The sequence below is a fragment of the Epinephelus lanceolatus genome, chromosome 6 (assembly GCF_041903045.1).
Source record: "Epinephelus lanceolatus isolate andai-2023 chromosome 6, ASM4190304v1, whole genome shotgun sequence".
NCBI classification, from domain to species: domain Eukaryota; kingdom Metazoa; phylum Chordata; class Actinopteri; order Perciformes; family Serranidae; genus Epinephelus; species Epinephelus lanceolatus.
In genome coordinates, this window is record NC_135739.1 from 36,807,846 (window position 1) to 36,822,979 (window position 15,134).

General features: G+C 39.7%; 2 protein-coding genes across 2 annotated transcripts; both read left to right on the forward strand.

The window, feature by feature from the left end:
- The first annotated feature begins 203 nt into the window (after nt 1-203).
- LOC144463695 (fetuin-B-like) lies at nt 204-6,838 on the forward strand. Its single transcript, XM_078169025.1, has 7 exons — nt 204-501; nt 1,835-1,948; nt 2,128-2,215; nt 2,504-2,670; nt 3,297-3,398; nt 3,787-3,873; nt 5,592-6,838. Exons 1-7 carry the CDS (start codon nt 286-288, stop codon nt 6,336-6,338), a joined length of 1,521 nt encoding a protein of 506 aa, XP_078025151.1. The 5' UTR covers nt 204-285; the 3' UTR covers nt 6,339-6,838.
- Nucleotides 6,839-9,505: 2,667 nt separating this feature from the next.
- LOC144463696 (uncharacterized) lies at nt 9,506-14,708 on the forward strand. The gene is made up of 6 exons (XM_078169026.1): nt 9,506-9,639; nt 9,997-10,084; nt 10,373-10,539; nt 11,166-11,267; nt 11,657-11,743; nt 13,462-14,708. The coding sequence occupies exons 1-6, from the start codon at nt 9,538-9,540 to the stop codon at nt 14,206-14,208; spliced, it is 1,293 nt and encodes a 430-aa protein (XP_078025152.1). The 5' UTR covers nt 9,506-9,537; the 3' UTR covers nt 14,209-14,708.
- Nucleotides 14,709-15,134: the final 426 nt, after the last annotated feature.

Below are 15,134 nucleotides of genomic sequence, written 5' to 3' on the forward strand. Positions count from 1 at the left end.
CTCCATTGTGCAAGTCCTCACAGTAGCTGATTGGTTGGCAGATAGATCAACTGATGCAGCATTCCTAGATATGACCACGAGTTTTAGGAGGGGGTGGGGGTCAATGGTTATGTTTACCAGAGATGACGAGGGGGGGCAGTGATTTTTTTTTGAGAAAGTGGGTGTACTTACAGTAAACAGCAGCAGGATATAAAAGATCATGCCGTTCCCTCTCTGGGCATCTCCCCCACCAGACTGTGTACGTGTGTTTGAGAGAGACAGACAGAGACGTTCCAGGCCTTAACCATGAAGCAGGGTGTGCTGTTGTCGCTGTTGTTGGCGTTGGGGTGCATGCACATCAATGGTGCACCGGTGGAGCAGGAAGGCATGGAGCAGGGTTCGTGTGAAGATGCATCTGCAAAGGGAGCTGCAGAGCTTGCTCTCAAAAAGATCAACAAGGACCGGCACGAGGGCTACGTCTTCGCCCTGCACCGCCTGTCGGATGTCCACATGAAGCAACATGTGAGTGAAAGTGAAGAACTGATGGTAGAAGTTGAAAGAAAGTTTGATCAGGCCACTTATGTTTTCCAGTTGGGCATACAAGTTGTATCTACTTTACAGTTCTTTACTGGGAAAAGGACATGTTGACATCCTGTCTGATGTGATGTTTGTTACTATATATATTGTATGTCTACAGTTAAGCTGTCAAGTAAAAGATGATTATAACAAATAGGCATGAAGGCCAAAATTGTTCACATAAAAGGGGGATTTTTCCTTAAACACTGTTCAAACATGGGCTAAGTGACTGTTCATATTGTAATTAGCAATATATAAGAATCAGGCAAGGATATTTCATATGACTTGAAGAAAATCCTAAAAGTGATGTTTAAGAGGCAAATTATAAATCAGGATTTAGTCTGCTGGAGCTCACCAGGCAGGTCTTCCCTTAATCTGATTACCTCTAGTCCTCAATAAAAGACTCGGATGATGAGAATGTGTGAATTTTGCTTTTGAAATTCATTATGAATTATTAAGACTGTAATAACTATTCAGACGTTAAACATTTGGGCCAAATATTAATGAAGTGTCCCCAGAGATTTTGGGCGGCCAGAGGGGGCTGCTGTAAATTTTTGGGTGGCACACCTGAACCAAAAGCCATAACTGAATTTCAGCAATTCTATTATGATGTTTAAGTATATAAAGTAATTGAAAACTACACTGATGAGAGTTAGCAGACCAAGTATATAATTCCTTATTTTACAGTCACTGCTTATCTGATGTGCATAGACTAATACTTGGACAGTCAACATTCTGAGTTCAACAAAAATCCTGATTTAATGTGTTATGTAACTGTATATACATGTCTTAGGTGATTCATTGTTCTATAAAAAATATACAGCTTTAATTAAAGGAGTACATTGATTGTAAGGCTCAAAACAATTACTAGAAAAAAAAAACAGCTCAAGTTTAAAAACACCGAACAGAAGCCTCTAATATTTTTTATATATTTTCACAAGGGAGGGCAGGGATTGTATCAAGGTGACTGTGCCCCCCACTGGCCACCCCTTCGTGGCGCCACTGCTGCTATGTAGCAGAAGACAGGTCTATTTTGATGTGTTAAAGATGTCGCAATACCAAGAATTACTGGATGGGGAACAGTTGTCATGGAAATGCCAGAATCTGAGAGTTTAAACATTTTTACAGGGCTTTTTTTATTTTCATCATATATATATTACATCAGTCATTTGAACCATCACACACGATACATTCTCTGACCGAGTGGAAGATTAGTAGCCTACCATTTGGGTGCTCTGATAATGTGTTCTGTATGCCTGTGTGTGTGTGTGTGTCACAGGGAGAGAACACCATGGTTTTCTACCTGACTATGGATGTTGTGGAGACCAACTGCAGTGTTCTCAGCAAGAAGGAGTGGAAGGACTGTGAAGTTCGTCCCACCACTGACACACCGGTTAGAAAACACGTACACAAGAGTTATAATTGTTCCTTCTTCCTTCATAAAGAGTTGGCCCTAAATTGGCAGAAGAAGAAGACATAATACATGTTCACTTTTAATAATACATTAAATATCAAGTCTTTTGTTGTGCAGCACACTAAAATATGTGTTTATTATTGTATTGGTCTTTGCAGGTATATGGACAGTGCAAAGCTGCCATCTTTATCAGTAAGGTGCACAAAGTGGTGCGTCTCTACAAATATGACTGTGCCGTCAGACCAGGTAAAAAAAAAAAAAAAGCTGAAATAAGTTATCTGAAAAAGACATCTAGACCCACATTCACTGAGTATATATTTGAAAATGAACATCTGAAAATTCTGCCAATCTTATGAAACAGTTCCACGTCTCTTCAGCTCAGTTGGACTTGTTTGATTCTTAAGTATATATGCCAGATGTTTCTTGCTATTTTAATAAAAGAAAACTTCTAAGATGCAAAACTTGGTGAAATGAAACTGAGGTTTTGTTCAGTGCAAAACAAGCTTGTGATTTGTGTTTTTTGTCTTTGCTCAGTTCCTGCAGCTCGGATAAATAGCCAGTGTCCTGACTGTCCAACTCTTATCGCCACTGACAACGATAATGTCCAGAAGGCTGTGTCTCTCACACTGGAGAAGTTCAACAATGAGAGCGGGTTATTGCATCGTTTTGCTCTGCACAAAGTCAACCGTGCTACCGCCGGGGTATGTATTCCACACATAAAAAATAGTTCGTTCCTGTGACCAACTTGGATTTGTATCAATTACCTATTCAGAAATTGGCGCCATTTCACCATAGAATTTGCAGTAAAATTTTATGGAAGCCCATTTCTGTCAATGTAATGAGAAAAATCCTGTAAGTTATTATAATGAGAACCTTTCTCAAATGAATCATTTAGTATTATTTTTAATTTTTTGAGATATTAAATCGAGAAAGTTTCTCATTATAATGACTTGCAAGATTTTTTTCCATCACATTAGCAGAAATGGGCTTCCATAAAATTATCCAGAAAAAACACTTCTGCAGAAACATCTACCTCATTGTGGTTTATATAAAGGCACAATATGTAATAAACAGTAATATCTTTGCCAAAATATGACTAAATACACTGCTTCCTTCTCATCCCTCATGACCCATATCCCTTTAAACTCCCATATATGTATATATATCCCATATATGTAATCAGTGGTTTGTACTCAGACCTTCTGCTCTTCCATCAGTCAGAAGTTCTCTCGCTCACCCACTGGCTGTTTAACCAACTACTACTTAACTCCTAACCAAAGATCCCATGTTGTTGTCTGTCTGTGTGTGTGGGTGTGTGTGCATTCAGATGGCCATGTCGATGTATTACAATGTAGAGTACAGCATCCAGGAGACCACCTGCGGACAAAGCACAACTGATCAGTGCCCCCTCATGGAGTGCGAGTTTGCTGTGAGTCGTGAGAACATTTTTATCTTGCTCAAATGGACTGTTAATTTCAACTTTCAGTATTTGTTTTGTGTTGAAAAGAGACTGCTCTAGGCTAATTCTATTTGGCTTTAATTCTCCCAGAAGTTTTAAGAGAAATAAGATAATTTTGGTTTTTATTCTGGCTTTCCAGGTTTAAGTGTAATACATAAGAGGACTATTTGAGTTTTTAATGCCAAAGGATCGTCCTTTTTCTGCTCACTGCTCTGGACCATGAGCAGGTCAATTGTAGCAAAGGATTACAGATGAAATTGATATTGTTACCAATAAATTCTAGTAAAGCCACAGGCATAACCATCCCTCTGCTCTCTCCTCTCTTACTTGTTTTTTTTTCTTGTTTTTCTCTCCACAGCACAAGGGCTTCTGTAAGGGATCCCTCTTCTACACTCCCACTGGTGAAGCTGACCCCAGTGTAGAGTGTGAGATCTATGAGCCTGAGGTAAGACTCGCTAAGCCATAAAGAAAAAACACAGTGTCATTAATTAATTTACTAATTCTTTTTTTCTCCATTTTTTGAATGTCCTTTACTAGTTAAAGAAACAAAGCACACACAAATTATTCTTTTCTTTAAATGTAGAGGAATTCAGTACAGATTTATCACAACCTGGGTCTGGGCAATTATTTCTATATATATGTATTTGTATTATACCATTGTAGTCACCAAAGTAATTGGGAGCATGTTGACATTGCTGCAATGCTTAAAAGGTCCAGTGTGTAGGATTTACGGTGACATATAGGCAAAAATGAAATATAATATAAACATGTTTTTTCTTTAGTGAATAATCACCTGAAAATAAGAATTGTCGGTTTTTTGTTACATTAGAATGAGCCATTTATATTTATGTAAGGAGCAGATCCTCTTCAACACAGTCTGCCATGTTGCACCGCCATGTTTCTACAGTAGCCCAGAACATACAAATGAAACACTGGCTCTAGATAGGGCCATTGGTGCTTTCCTTTTTTTCATTTCAGCCTCTGTAGTTAGCAGGCCGTCTGCGATGAGCCGAACAGCACTGGGAAAAACGCTTATTTGTTCAATGTTTTACCAATTTAAATTATGGGTCCTTTTGTTTTGGAGAGAAAGAGACCCCTGTGGATTATTCGGCTTCCATTAAGAACCTCCTGAATGTCTGGATCTTAAATTATCTTAGAAAAACGGTGCATTTGTTGAGCCAGCAGCCCATCTAAAGCAAGCCAAACAGCCTAGTAGAAACACTAATTTGTAACATGCAGCTGCTTTTTTCAGTGTTTTTACTAGTTTTAATCACCTGAAGCCTGTACCACGAAGCCATTTCAACTAACCCAGGATATCTTGTCGCTATCTGCCTTGACTAACCCTAACATTGGCTGTCTGGATAACCAGTACTACGAAGCTGGTTATCATCTGCTTCAGTCAACTCTGGGTTTTCCTATCCAGCCACAAACGTGTTCATGTAAAAGGGGCAGGGATGTTAATTGTGAGCGTCATCATCAGAACCATGAATGAAGTAGGCTGCTCGTGGCTGGATAGGAAAACCCAGATTAACAGTGTGTGCCGGATTATTTTACTAATAAAATACCTGTTTTATCCTAGTTCTCATCACGTGTCATGTTATTTTGAGCTGCAGTGATGGTATCAGAGTGTAAAATCAGATACACTGTCAGCAGGCACTGTGGACTAAAATAGGCTTAATAATTTCAAATTCTGTGAAAATCATGTGTTTATTAATGTAAATGCTCTCTCAGTTAGAAGCTCTGTATTCTCTGTAATATTAAAGAGACCTCTGCAGATAATCTGACTCCATTAGAAACCTCCTGAACAATGACCACTGAAGAAATTCTAACCAGGAGCTCATGCTTGGCACATGGGAGAAGTTTCAGCTGGTTGCAATTTGCAATCCTTACCACTAGATCCCACACACTGCTCCTTTAAACGAATGATCTCTGCAGTTTTAGTAATTATGATGTTATCGCATAGAAAAAATGGACAAACCTACTTAAATAAGATCCAAGCTGAGATAAAGTGAAATTCTCCTTCACAGCTCGCCCAAAAGACATAAAGACAGTTCTGCATTCTTCTAATGTAGTTAACAGTATGTCTTTATGGTTTATGGTGAATGTAGTAGGAGTTGCACACATCTAAATCTAAATATCTAAATATCTTGATGTGTTCTTCAGGCCGCTGACAGAGAGAAGACACAGCACCTGCTGGGCGGAGAGACTGACCACAGCCACACAGACACACACGCACACAGCCATGACCACGACAAGGCACACTCTGTAGATGATGCACACACACACGACCACGTACACGACCACACCAAGAGCCACACTCATCACGACAAAACCCAGCAGCACGCTAACAACAGCGACCACCACCACACACACGACCACGATGCGGGCAGCAGCCACACGCACGCTCACGCCCACTCCCACGACCACGGGCATGACCATGATCACGTGCACACTCATCACGCCAAGGCACACAACCACAGTGACGACGCACCCAACCAGCACCACGACTACAAGCATGCTGATGACGTGCACACCCACGAGCACGACCACGACCTCACTCTGGACCACGACCACAAGCACGCTCACCTGCACGAGCACGAGCACCACCACCATCACCATGAGCATGAGCACGAGACCACAGCCCACGACAACCCAGAGGGCATGGTGAGAATGCTTCCTTCCATGGATCAACCCATGACCCTGCCTTCCTTCCCTGATGTCCCTGCCGGTGGCCCTGAGGTTGGAGTCATTCTGCCCCTCAAGCCTGACCCCGAGATCCCTGGACAGATGGAACCCACCATCGAGGCCTTCCCCACCACAGTCTCAGCCCAGTGCCCCCCTGCAGCTGCAGGAACCACCCTGGTGGAGCAACTCTTTGCTGAGGACCCCATGTTCAAGCCAGCTGCATAAAGTAGCCCTTATGCAGCAACTGAATGGATTTAAGAAAAAAAAAAAAACCTCACAGAAAGACACAGAAGTAAGGAAAGAATAACATTTAACACATTTGTTTCAGACACATTGATAGACAATATAACATGCCTAAACTGCTTCTCTGAGCCATCCTTGGGCAACATTGTGGTTTAATATAAGAACATAACATGTAACCTTTCCTGTTTCTGCTTACCTCAAACATCTAACAGAGGCAAAGTGCATAAAAAACAAAAACACAATGATCCAAACGTATTTTGATGGGAAATTGGTCATAAATAACAACATAAAAAACACTAAACTGGTAACTTACTTTATAACAATCCTCAGAGACACAACACTGTACTCCATTCACATGGAGGAGTCATCTTTAAAAGCAAAGATCTTAGTCACTGTATAATCAAGCCAGCAAACATGAAAGTTTTTATGTTTGTATGATATCTGTGTTTGACTGCACAAAATAATAAATGATATCACACAAACTCGCTGTGTTTTTTGTGCTGATCAAGACTAAGACAATCCAATTTTAATTAACTATTAACTATTAATTCCCAGACAGTAACTGGTGTACAACAATATCAATTGCATCAAAATATCTATTGTAACAACCTTTTTCTTGATGATATCCATGTGTACCCTCTGTACATCATGTGATAATATATTTAAAACAGTTTGCTTTATGAATTTTTTTCAGAAAGATTCAGAGCATAAAGAAATGTTTGTATTGCTGCCGGTCAGAGCTTAGCCTTTTCTAAATAGCACTTTACATACTGGCTGCTTACCATACACTGTATAAACATAATGGACGTAGCTACCATGACATCACTCATTGCTTTGTGCTCAAAAAAGCTCAAAATTGATCAGAAATTATACTCTGCTTTGCTCTTGCTCCCGAGTGAATATAGCTGTCCTTCCACCTGCATATGGCAGCCTTGCAATTCTACAAAAAGTAGATGTGCAGTTACAAAAAATATTCACGCAGTACAATACATACAGTGATGAACTTTACAAATGTCTATTGAAACAGCTGCATATAGTGTAGTACAGTAAATTTGCAATTACAAAAATACAGTAGTATACTGTACCTGTGCTCTTCTCTGAATGTCCTTACTATGGTGGACACAGAAAATCGGCTCAAATTGGGTTGCACTCTAAGTCCTGCTTCCCTCATTGTCAGTCCATGGACAAGAACATGGTCAATGACTGTTGCTCGAATTTCATCAGATATTTCCACTCTTTGTCTTCCTCTTCCTCTTTGTCCTCCTCTTCCTCTTTCTTGCCCTCCTCCTCCTCTTACTCCTCGTCGCCCACCTCGCATACGCACTCGTCCTCGTCCTCTCACATTGTTTCTTCCATCCATTCTCAGACTTTCTCCATCCCACCTTCAACAACCTGTTTGCTCTCTGAACTGGCTTATATTGGTTGTGTCACATGATTTGAAACAAGTGAAATCAGTTTTCAGTGGTTGTGTTTAATCAATGGCATGTGTTCTCTATTTGTATTTGATTGTTGCCACTTGTGTTTACCAGTATGGATGACATGTGCATTAGAGTGCAGAATGTGTTTTGAGAATGAGAATGTGTTTAGAGTTCTGCTGAAAAGTCTAAGTGAGATCTGCAAATTGTGTTTTACCATGTGAAATGGTTTAAGGTATTGACAACAGACTGCACAATTAGCTAAATGAGTTCAGGCAATTGCGAACTTTGTTCAGCCAATGGGTTTTAGTGTTTTAACAATTGAGAAAAACTGTATTACAAGGAAGCCATAAATATCATAGAAAATCTGCTTATCTCTACACAACAAATGCAGTAATGTTAGCTAGCTTACTAGCTACACACACACACACACACACTTACTAATGACATCATTGAAGGCTGCTTATTTCTACACAACAAATGCAGTAATATTAGCTGGCTAACATTAACATTACATAGTAGTTAGCTAACTAGTACCTACATTGGTGTAGTTACATTACATTAGTGTAGTACCTAATGTAGTTAACTAACTACAAAATAGGCTAATTATCACACAAAAGTCATGGATGTGGAAAATGGGTTTTAGTGTTTTAGCAATTGAGAAAAACTGTATTACAAGGAAGCTATAACTATCATAGTAAATCTGCTTATCTCTACACAACAAATGCAGTAATGTTAGACAAGGATATTTCATATGATTTGAAGAAAATCCTAAAAGTGATGTTTAAGAGGCAAATTATAAATCAGGATTTAGTCTGCTGGAGCTCACCAGGCAGGTCTTCCCTTAATCTGATTACCTCTAGTCCTCAATAAAAGACTCGGATGATGAGAATGTGTGAATTTTGCTTTTGAAATTCATTATGAATTATTAAGACTGTAATAACTATTCAGACGTTAAACATTTGGGCCAAATATTAATGAAGTGTCCCCAGAGATTTTGGGCGGCCAGAGGGGGCTGCTGTAAATTTTTGGGTGGCACACCTGAACCAAAAGCCATAACTGAATTTCAGCAATTCTATTATGATGTTTAAGGATATAAAGTAATTGAAAACCACACTGATGAGAGTTAGCAGACCAAGTATATAATTCCGTATTTTACAGTCACTGCTTATCTGATGTGCATAGACTAATACTTGTACGGTCAACATTCTGAGTTCAACAAAAATCCTGATTTAATGTGTTATGTAACTGTATATACATGTCTTAGGTGATTCATTGTTCTATAAAAAATATACAGCTTTAATTAAAGGAGTACATTGATTGTAAGGCTCAAAACAATTACTAGAAAAAAACACAGCTCAAGTTTAAAAACACCGAACAGAAGCCTCTAATAATTTTTATATATTTTCACAAGGGAGGGCAGGGATTGTATCAAGGTGACTGTGCCCCCCACTGGCCACCCCTTGGTGGCACCACTGCTGCTATGTAGCAGAAGACAGGTCTATTTTGATGTGTTAAAGATGTCGCAATACCAAGAATTACTGGATGGGGAACAGTTGTCATGGAAATGCCAGAATCTGAGAGTTTAAACATTTTTACAGGGCTTTTTTTATTTTCATCATATGTATATTACATCAGTCATTTGAACCATCACACACGATACATTCTCTGACCGAGTGGAAGATTAGTAGCCTACCATTTGGGTGCTCTGATAATGTGTTCTGTATGCCTCTGTGTGTGTGTGTGTGTCACAGGGAGAGAACACCATGGTTTTCTACCTGACTATGGATGTTGTGGAGACCAACTGCAGTGTTCTCAGCAAGAAGGAGTGGAAGGACTGTGAAGTTCGTCCCACCACTGACACACCGGTTAGAAAACACGTACACACACACACACACACACACACACATACACACACAAAGTGTATACTGTTGCAGCCCCACTTTTTTAAAATACAAACTTATGTCTTAAGTCAATTTCTTTTCATTCTTTACAGTCTTTCCAGTTCTATGTAATTTCAATTGCTTGCCTGATGTAAATCACACCCTACTGCATTAATTTAACAAGAGTTATAATTGTTCCTTCTTCCTTCATAAAGAGTTGGCCCTAAATTGGCAGAAGAAGAAGACATAATACATGTTCACTTTTAATAATACATTAAATATCAAGTCTTTTGTTGTGCAGCACACTAAAATATGTGCTTATTATTGTATTGGTCTTTGCAGGTATATGGGCAGTGCAAAGCTGCCATCTTTATCAGTAAGGTGCACAGAGTGGTGCGTCTCTACAAATATGACTGTGCCGTCAGACCAGGTAAAAAAAAAAAAAAAGCTGAAATAAGTTATCTGAAAAAGACATCTAGACCCACATTCACTGAGTATATATTTGAAAATGAACATCTGAAAATTCTGCCAATCTTATGAAACAGTTCCACGTCTCTTCAGCTCAGTTGGACTTGTTTGATTCTTAAGTATATATGCCAGATGTTTCTTGCTATTTTAATAAAAGAAAACTTCTAAGATGCAAAACTTGGTGAAATGAAACTGAGGTTTTGTTCAGTGCAAAACAAGCTTGTGATTTGTGTTTTTTGTCTTTGCTCAGTTCCTGCAGCTCGGATAAATAGCCAGTGTCCTGACTGTCCAACTCTTATCGCCACTGACAACGATAATGTCCAGAAGGCTGTGTCTCTCACACTGGAGAAGTTCAACAGCGAGAGCGGGTTATTGCATCGTTTTGCTCTGCACAAAGTCAACCGTGCTACCGCCGGGGTATGTATTCCACGCATAAAAAATAGTTCGTTCCTGTGACCAACTTGGATTTGTATCAATTACCTATTCAGAAATTGGCGCCATTTCACCATAGAATTTGCAGTAAAATTTTATGGAAGCCCATTTCTGTCAATGTAATGAGAAAAATCCTGTAAGTTATTATAATGAGAACCTTTCTCAAATGAATCATTTAGTATTATTTTTAATTTTTTGAGATATTAAATCGAGAAAGTTTCTCATTATAATGACTTGCAAGATTTTTTTCCATCACATTAGCAGAAATGGGCTTCCATAAAATTATCCAGAAAAAACACTTCTGCAGAAACATCTACCTCATTGTGGTTAATATAAAGGCGCAATATGTAATAAACAGTAATATCTTTGCCAAAATATGACTAAATACACTGCTTCCTTCTCATCCCTCATGACCCATATCCCTTTAAACTCCCATATATGTATATATATCCCATATATGTAATCAGTGGTTTGTACTCAGACCTTCTGCTCTTCCATCAGTCAGAAGTTCTCTCGCTCACCCACTGGCTGTTTAACCAACTACTACTTAACTCCTAACCAAAGATCCCATGTTGTTGTCTGTCTGTGTGTGTGGGTGTGTGTGCATTCAGATGGCCATGTCGATGTATTACAATGTAGAGTACAGCATCCAGGAGACCACCTGCGGACAAAGCACAACTGATCAGTGCCCCCTCATGGAGTGCGAGTTTGCTGTGAGTCGTGAGAACATTTTTATCTTGCTCAAATGGACTGTTAATTTCAACTTTCAGTATTTGTTTTGTGTTGAAAAGAGACTGCTCTAGGCTAATTCTATTTGGCTTTAATTCTCCCAGAAGTTTTAAGAGAAATAAGATAATTTTGGTTTTTATTCTGGCTTTCCAGGTTTAAGTGTAATACATAAGAGGACTATTTGAGTTTTTAATGCCAAAGGATCGTCCTTTTTCTGCTCACTGCTCTGGACCATGAGCAGGTCAATTGTAGCAAAGGATTACAGATGAAATTGAGATTGTTACCAATAAATTCTAGTAAAGCCACAGGCATAACCATCCCTCTGCTCTCTCCTCTCTTACTTGTTTTTTTTTTCTTGTTTTTCTCTCCACAGCACAAGGGCTTCTGTAAGGGATCCCTCTTCTACACTCCCACTGGTGAAGCTGACCCCAGTGTAGTGTGTGAGATCTATGAGCCTGAGGTAAGACTCGCTAAGCCATCAAGAAAAAACACAGTGTCATTAATTAATTTACTAATTCTTTTTTTCTCCATTTTTTGAATGTCCTTTACTAGTTAAAGAAAAAAAGCACACACAAATTATTCTTTTCTTTAAATGTAGAGGAATTCAGTACAGATTTATCACAACCTGGGTCTGGGCAATTATTTCTATATATATGTATTTGTATTATACCATTGTAGTCACCAAAGTAATTGGGAGCATGTTGACATTGCTGCAATGCTTAAAAGGTCCAGTGTGTAGGATTTACGGTGACATATAGGCAAAAATGAAATATAATATAAACATGTTTTTTCTTTAGTGAATAATCACCTGAAAATAAGAATTGTCGGTTTTTTGTTACATTAGAATGAGCCATTTATATTTATGTAAGGAGCAGATCCTCTTCAACACAGTCTGCCATGTTGCACCGCCATGTTTCTACAGTAGCCCAGAACATACAAATGAAACACTGGCTCTAGATAGGGCCATTGGTGCTTTCCTTTTTTTCATTTCAGCCTCTGTAGTTAGCAGGCCGTCTGCGATGAGCCGAACAGCACTGGGAAAAACGCTTATTTGTTCAATGTTTTACCAATTTAAATTATGGGTCCTTTTGTTTTGGAGAGAAAGAGACCCCTGTGGATTATTCGGCTTCCATTAAGAACCTCCTGAATGTCTGGATCTTAAATTATCTTAGAAAAACGGTGCATTTGTTGAGCCAGCAGCCCATCTAAAGCAAGCCAAACAGCCTAGTAGAAACACTAATTTGTAACATGCAGCTGCTTTTTTCAGTGTTTTTACTAGTTTTAATCACCTGAAGCCTGTACCACGAAGCCATTTCAACTAACCCAGGATATCTTGTCGCTATCTGCCTTGACTAACCCTAACATTGGCTGTCTGGATAACCAGTACTACGAAGCTGGTTATCATCTGCTTCAGTCAACTCTGGGTTTTCCTATCCAGCCACAAACGTGTTCATGTAAAAGGGGCAGGGATGTTAATTGTGAGCGTCATCATCAGAACCATGAATGAAGTAGGCTGCTCGTGGCTGGATAGGAAAACCCAGATTAACAGTGTGTGCCGGATTATTTTACTAATAAAATACCTGTTTTATCCTAGTTCTCATCACGTGTCATGTTATTTTGAGCTGCAGTGATGGTATCAGAGTGTAAAATCAGATACACTGTCAGCAGGCACTGTGGACTAAAATAGGCTTAATAATTTCAAATTCTGTGAAAATCATGTGTTTATTAATGTAAATGCTCTCTCAGTTAGAAGCTCTGTATTCTCTGTAATATTAAAGAGACCTCTGCAGATAATCTGACTCCATTAGAAACCTCCTGAACAATGACCACTGAAGAAATTCTAACCAGGAGCTCATGCTTGGCACATGGGAGAAGTTTCAGCTGGTTGCAATTTGCAATCCTTACCACTAGATCCCACACACTGCTCCTTTAAACGAATGATCTCTGCAGTTTTAGTAATTATGATGTTATCGCATAGAAAAAATGGACAAACCTACTTAAATAAGATCCAAGCTGAGATAAAGTGAAATTCTCCTTCACAGCTCGCCCAAAAGACATAAAGACAGTTCTGCATTCTTCTAATGTAGTTAACAGTATGTCTTTATGGTTTATGGTGAATGTAGTAGGAGTTGCACACATCTAAATCTAAATATCTAAATATCTTGATGTGTTCTTCAGGCCGCTGACAGAGAGAAGACACAGCACCTGCTGGGCGGAGAGACTGACCACAGCCACACAGACACACACGCACACAGCCATGACCACGACAAGGCACACTCTGTAGATGATGCACACACACACGACCACGTACACGACCACACCAAGAGCCACACTCATCACGACAAAACCCAGCAGCACGCTAACAACAGCGACCACCACCACACACACGACCACGATGCGGGCAGCAGCCACACGCACGCTCACGCCCACTCCCACGACCACGGGCATGACCATGATCACGTGCACACTCATCACGCCAAGGCACACAACCACAGTGACGACGCACCCAACCAGCACCACGACTACAAGCATGCTGATGACGTGCACACCCACGAGCACGACCACGACCTCACTCTGGACCACGACCACAAGCACGCTCACCTGCACGAGCACGAGCACCACCACCATCACCATGAGCATGAGCACGAGACCACAGCCCACGACAACCCAGAGGGCATGGTGAGAATGCTTCCTTCCATGGATCAACCCATGACCCTGCCTTCCTTCCCTGATGTCCCTGCCGGTGGCCCTGAGGTTGGAGTCATTCTGCCCCTCAAGCCTGACCCCGAGATCCCTGGACAGATGGAACCCACCATCGAGGCCTTCCCCACCACAGTCTCAGCCCAGTGCCCCCCTGCAGCTGCAGGAACCACCCTGGTGGAGCAACTCTTTGCTGAGGACCCCATGTTCAAGCCAGCTGCATAAAGTAGCCCTTATGCAGCAACTGAATGGATTTAAGAAAAAAAAAAAAACCTCACAGAAAGACACAGAAGTAAGGAAAGAATAACATTTAACACATTTGTTTCAGACACATTGATAGACAATATAACATGCCTAAACTGCTTCTCTGAGCCATCCTTGGGCAACATTGTGGTTTAATATAAGAACATAACATGTAACCTTTCCTGTTTCTGCTTACCTCAAACATCTAACAGAGGCAAAGTGCATAAAAAACAAAAACACAATGATCCAAACGTATTTTGATGGGAAATTGGTCATAAATAACAACATAAAAAACACTAAACTGGTAACTTACTTTATAACAATCCTCAGAGACACAACACTGTACTCCATTCACATGGAGGAGTCATCTTTAAAAGCAAAGATCTTAGTCACTGTATAATCAAGCCAGCAAACATGAAAGTTTTTATGTTTGTATGATATCTGTGTTTGACTGCACAAAATAATAAATGATATCACACAAACTCGCTGTGTTTTTTGTGCTGATCAAGACTAAGACAATCCAATTTTAATTAACTATTAACTATTAATTCCCAGACAGTAACTGGTGTACAACAATATCAATTGCATCAAAATATCTATTGTAACAACCTTTTTCTTGATGATATCCATGTGTACCCTCTGTACATCATGTGATAATATATTTAAAACAGTTTGCTTTATGAATTTTTTTCAGAAAGATTCAGAGCATAAAGAAATGTTTGTATTGCTGCCGGTCAGAGCTTAGCCTTTTCTAAATAGCACTTTACATACTGGCTGCTTACCATACACTGTATAAACATAATGGACGTAGCTACCATGACATCACTCATTGCTTTGTGCTCAAAAAAGCTCAAAATTGATCAGAAATTATACTCTGCTTTGCTCTTGCTCCCGAGTGAATATAGCTG

Coding starts and splice junctions, on each gene's coding strand:
- LOC144463695 (XM_078169025.1), top strand. CDS start 286: ATGAAGCAGGGTGTGCTGTTGTCGCTGTTGTTGGCGTTGGGGTGCATG. Junction 502..1,834: donor ATGTCCACATGAAGCAACAT/GTGAGTGAAAGT, acceptor TGTGTGTCACAG/GGAGAGAACACCATGGTTTT. Junction 3,399..3,786: donor TCATGGAGTGCGAGTTTGCT/GTGAGTCGTGAG, acceptor TTCTCTCCACAG/CACAAGGGCTTCTGTAAGGG.
- LOC144463696 (XM_078169026.1), top strand. CDS start 9,538: ATGGTTTTCTACCTGACTATGGATGTTGTGGAGACCAACTGCAGTGTT. Junction 11,268..11,656: donor TCATGGAGTGCGAGTTTGCT/GTGAGTCGTGAG, acceptor TTCTCTCCACAG/CACAAGGGCTTCTGTAAGGG. Junction 11,744..13,461: donor GTGAGATCTATGAGCCTGAG/GTAAGACTCGCT, acceptor TGTGTTCTTCAG/GCCGCTGACAGAGAGAAGAC.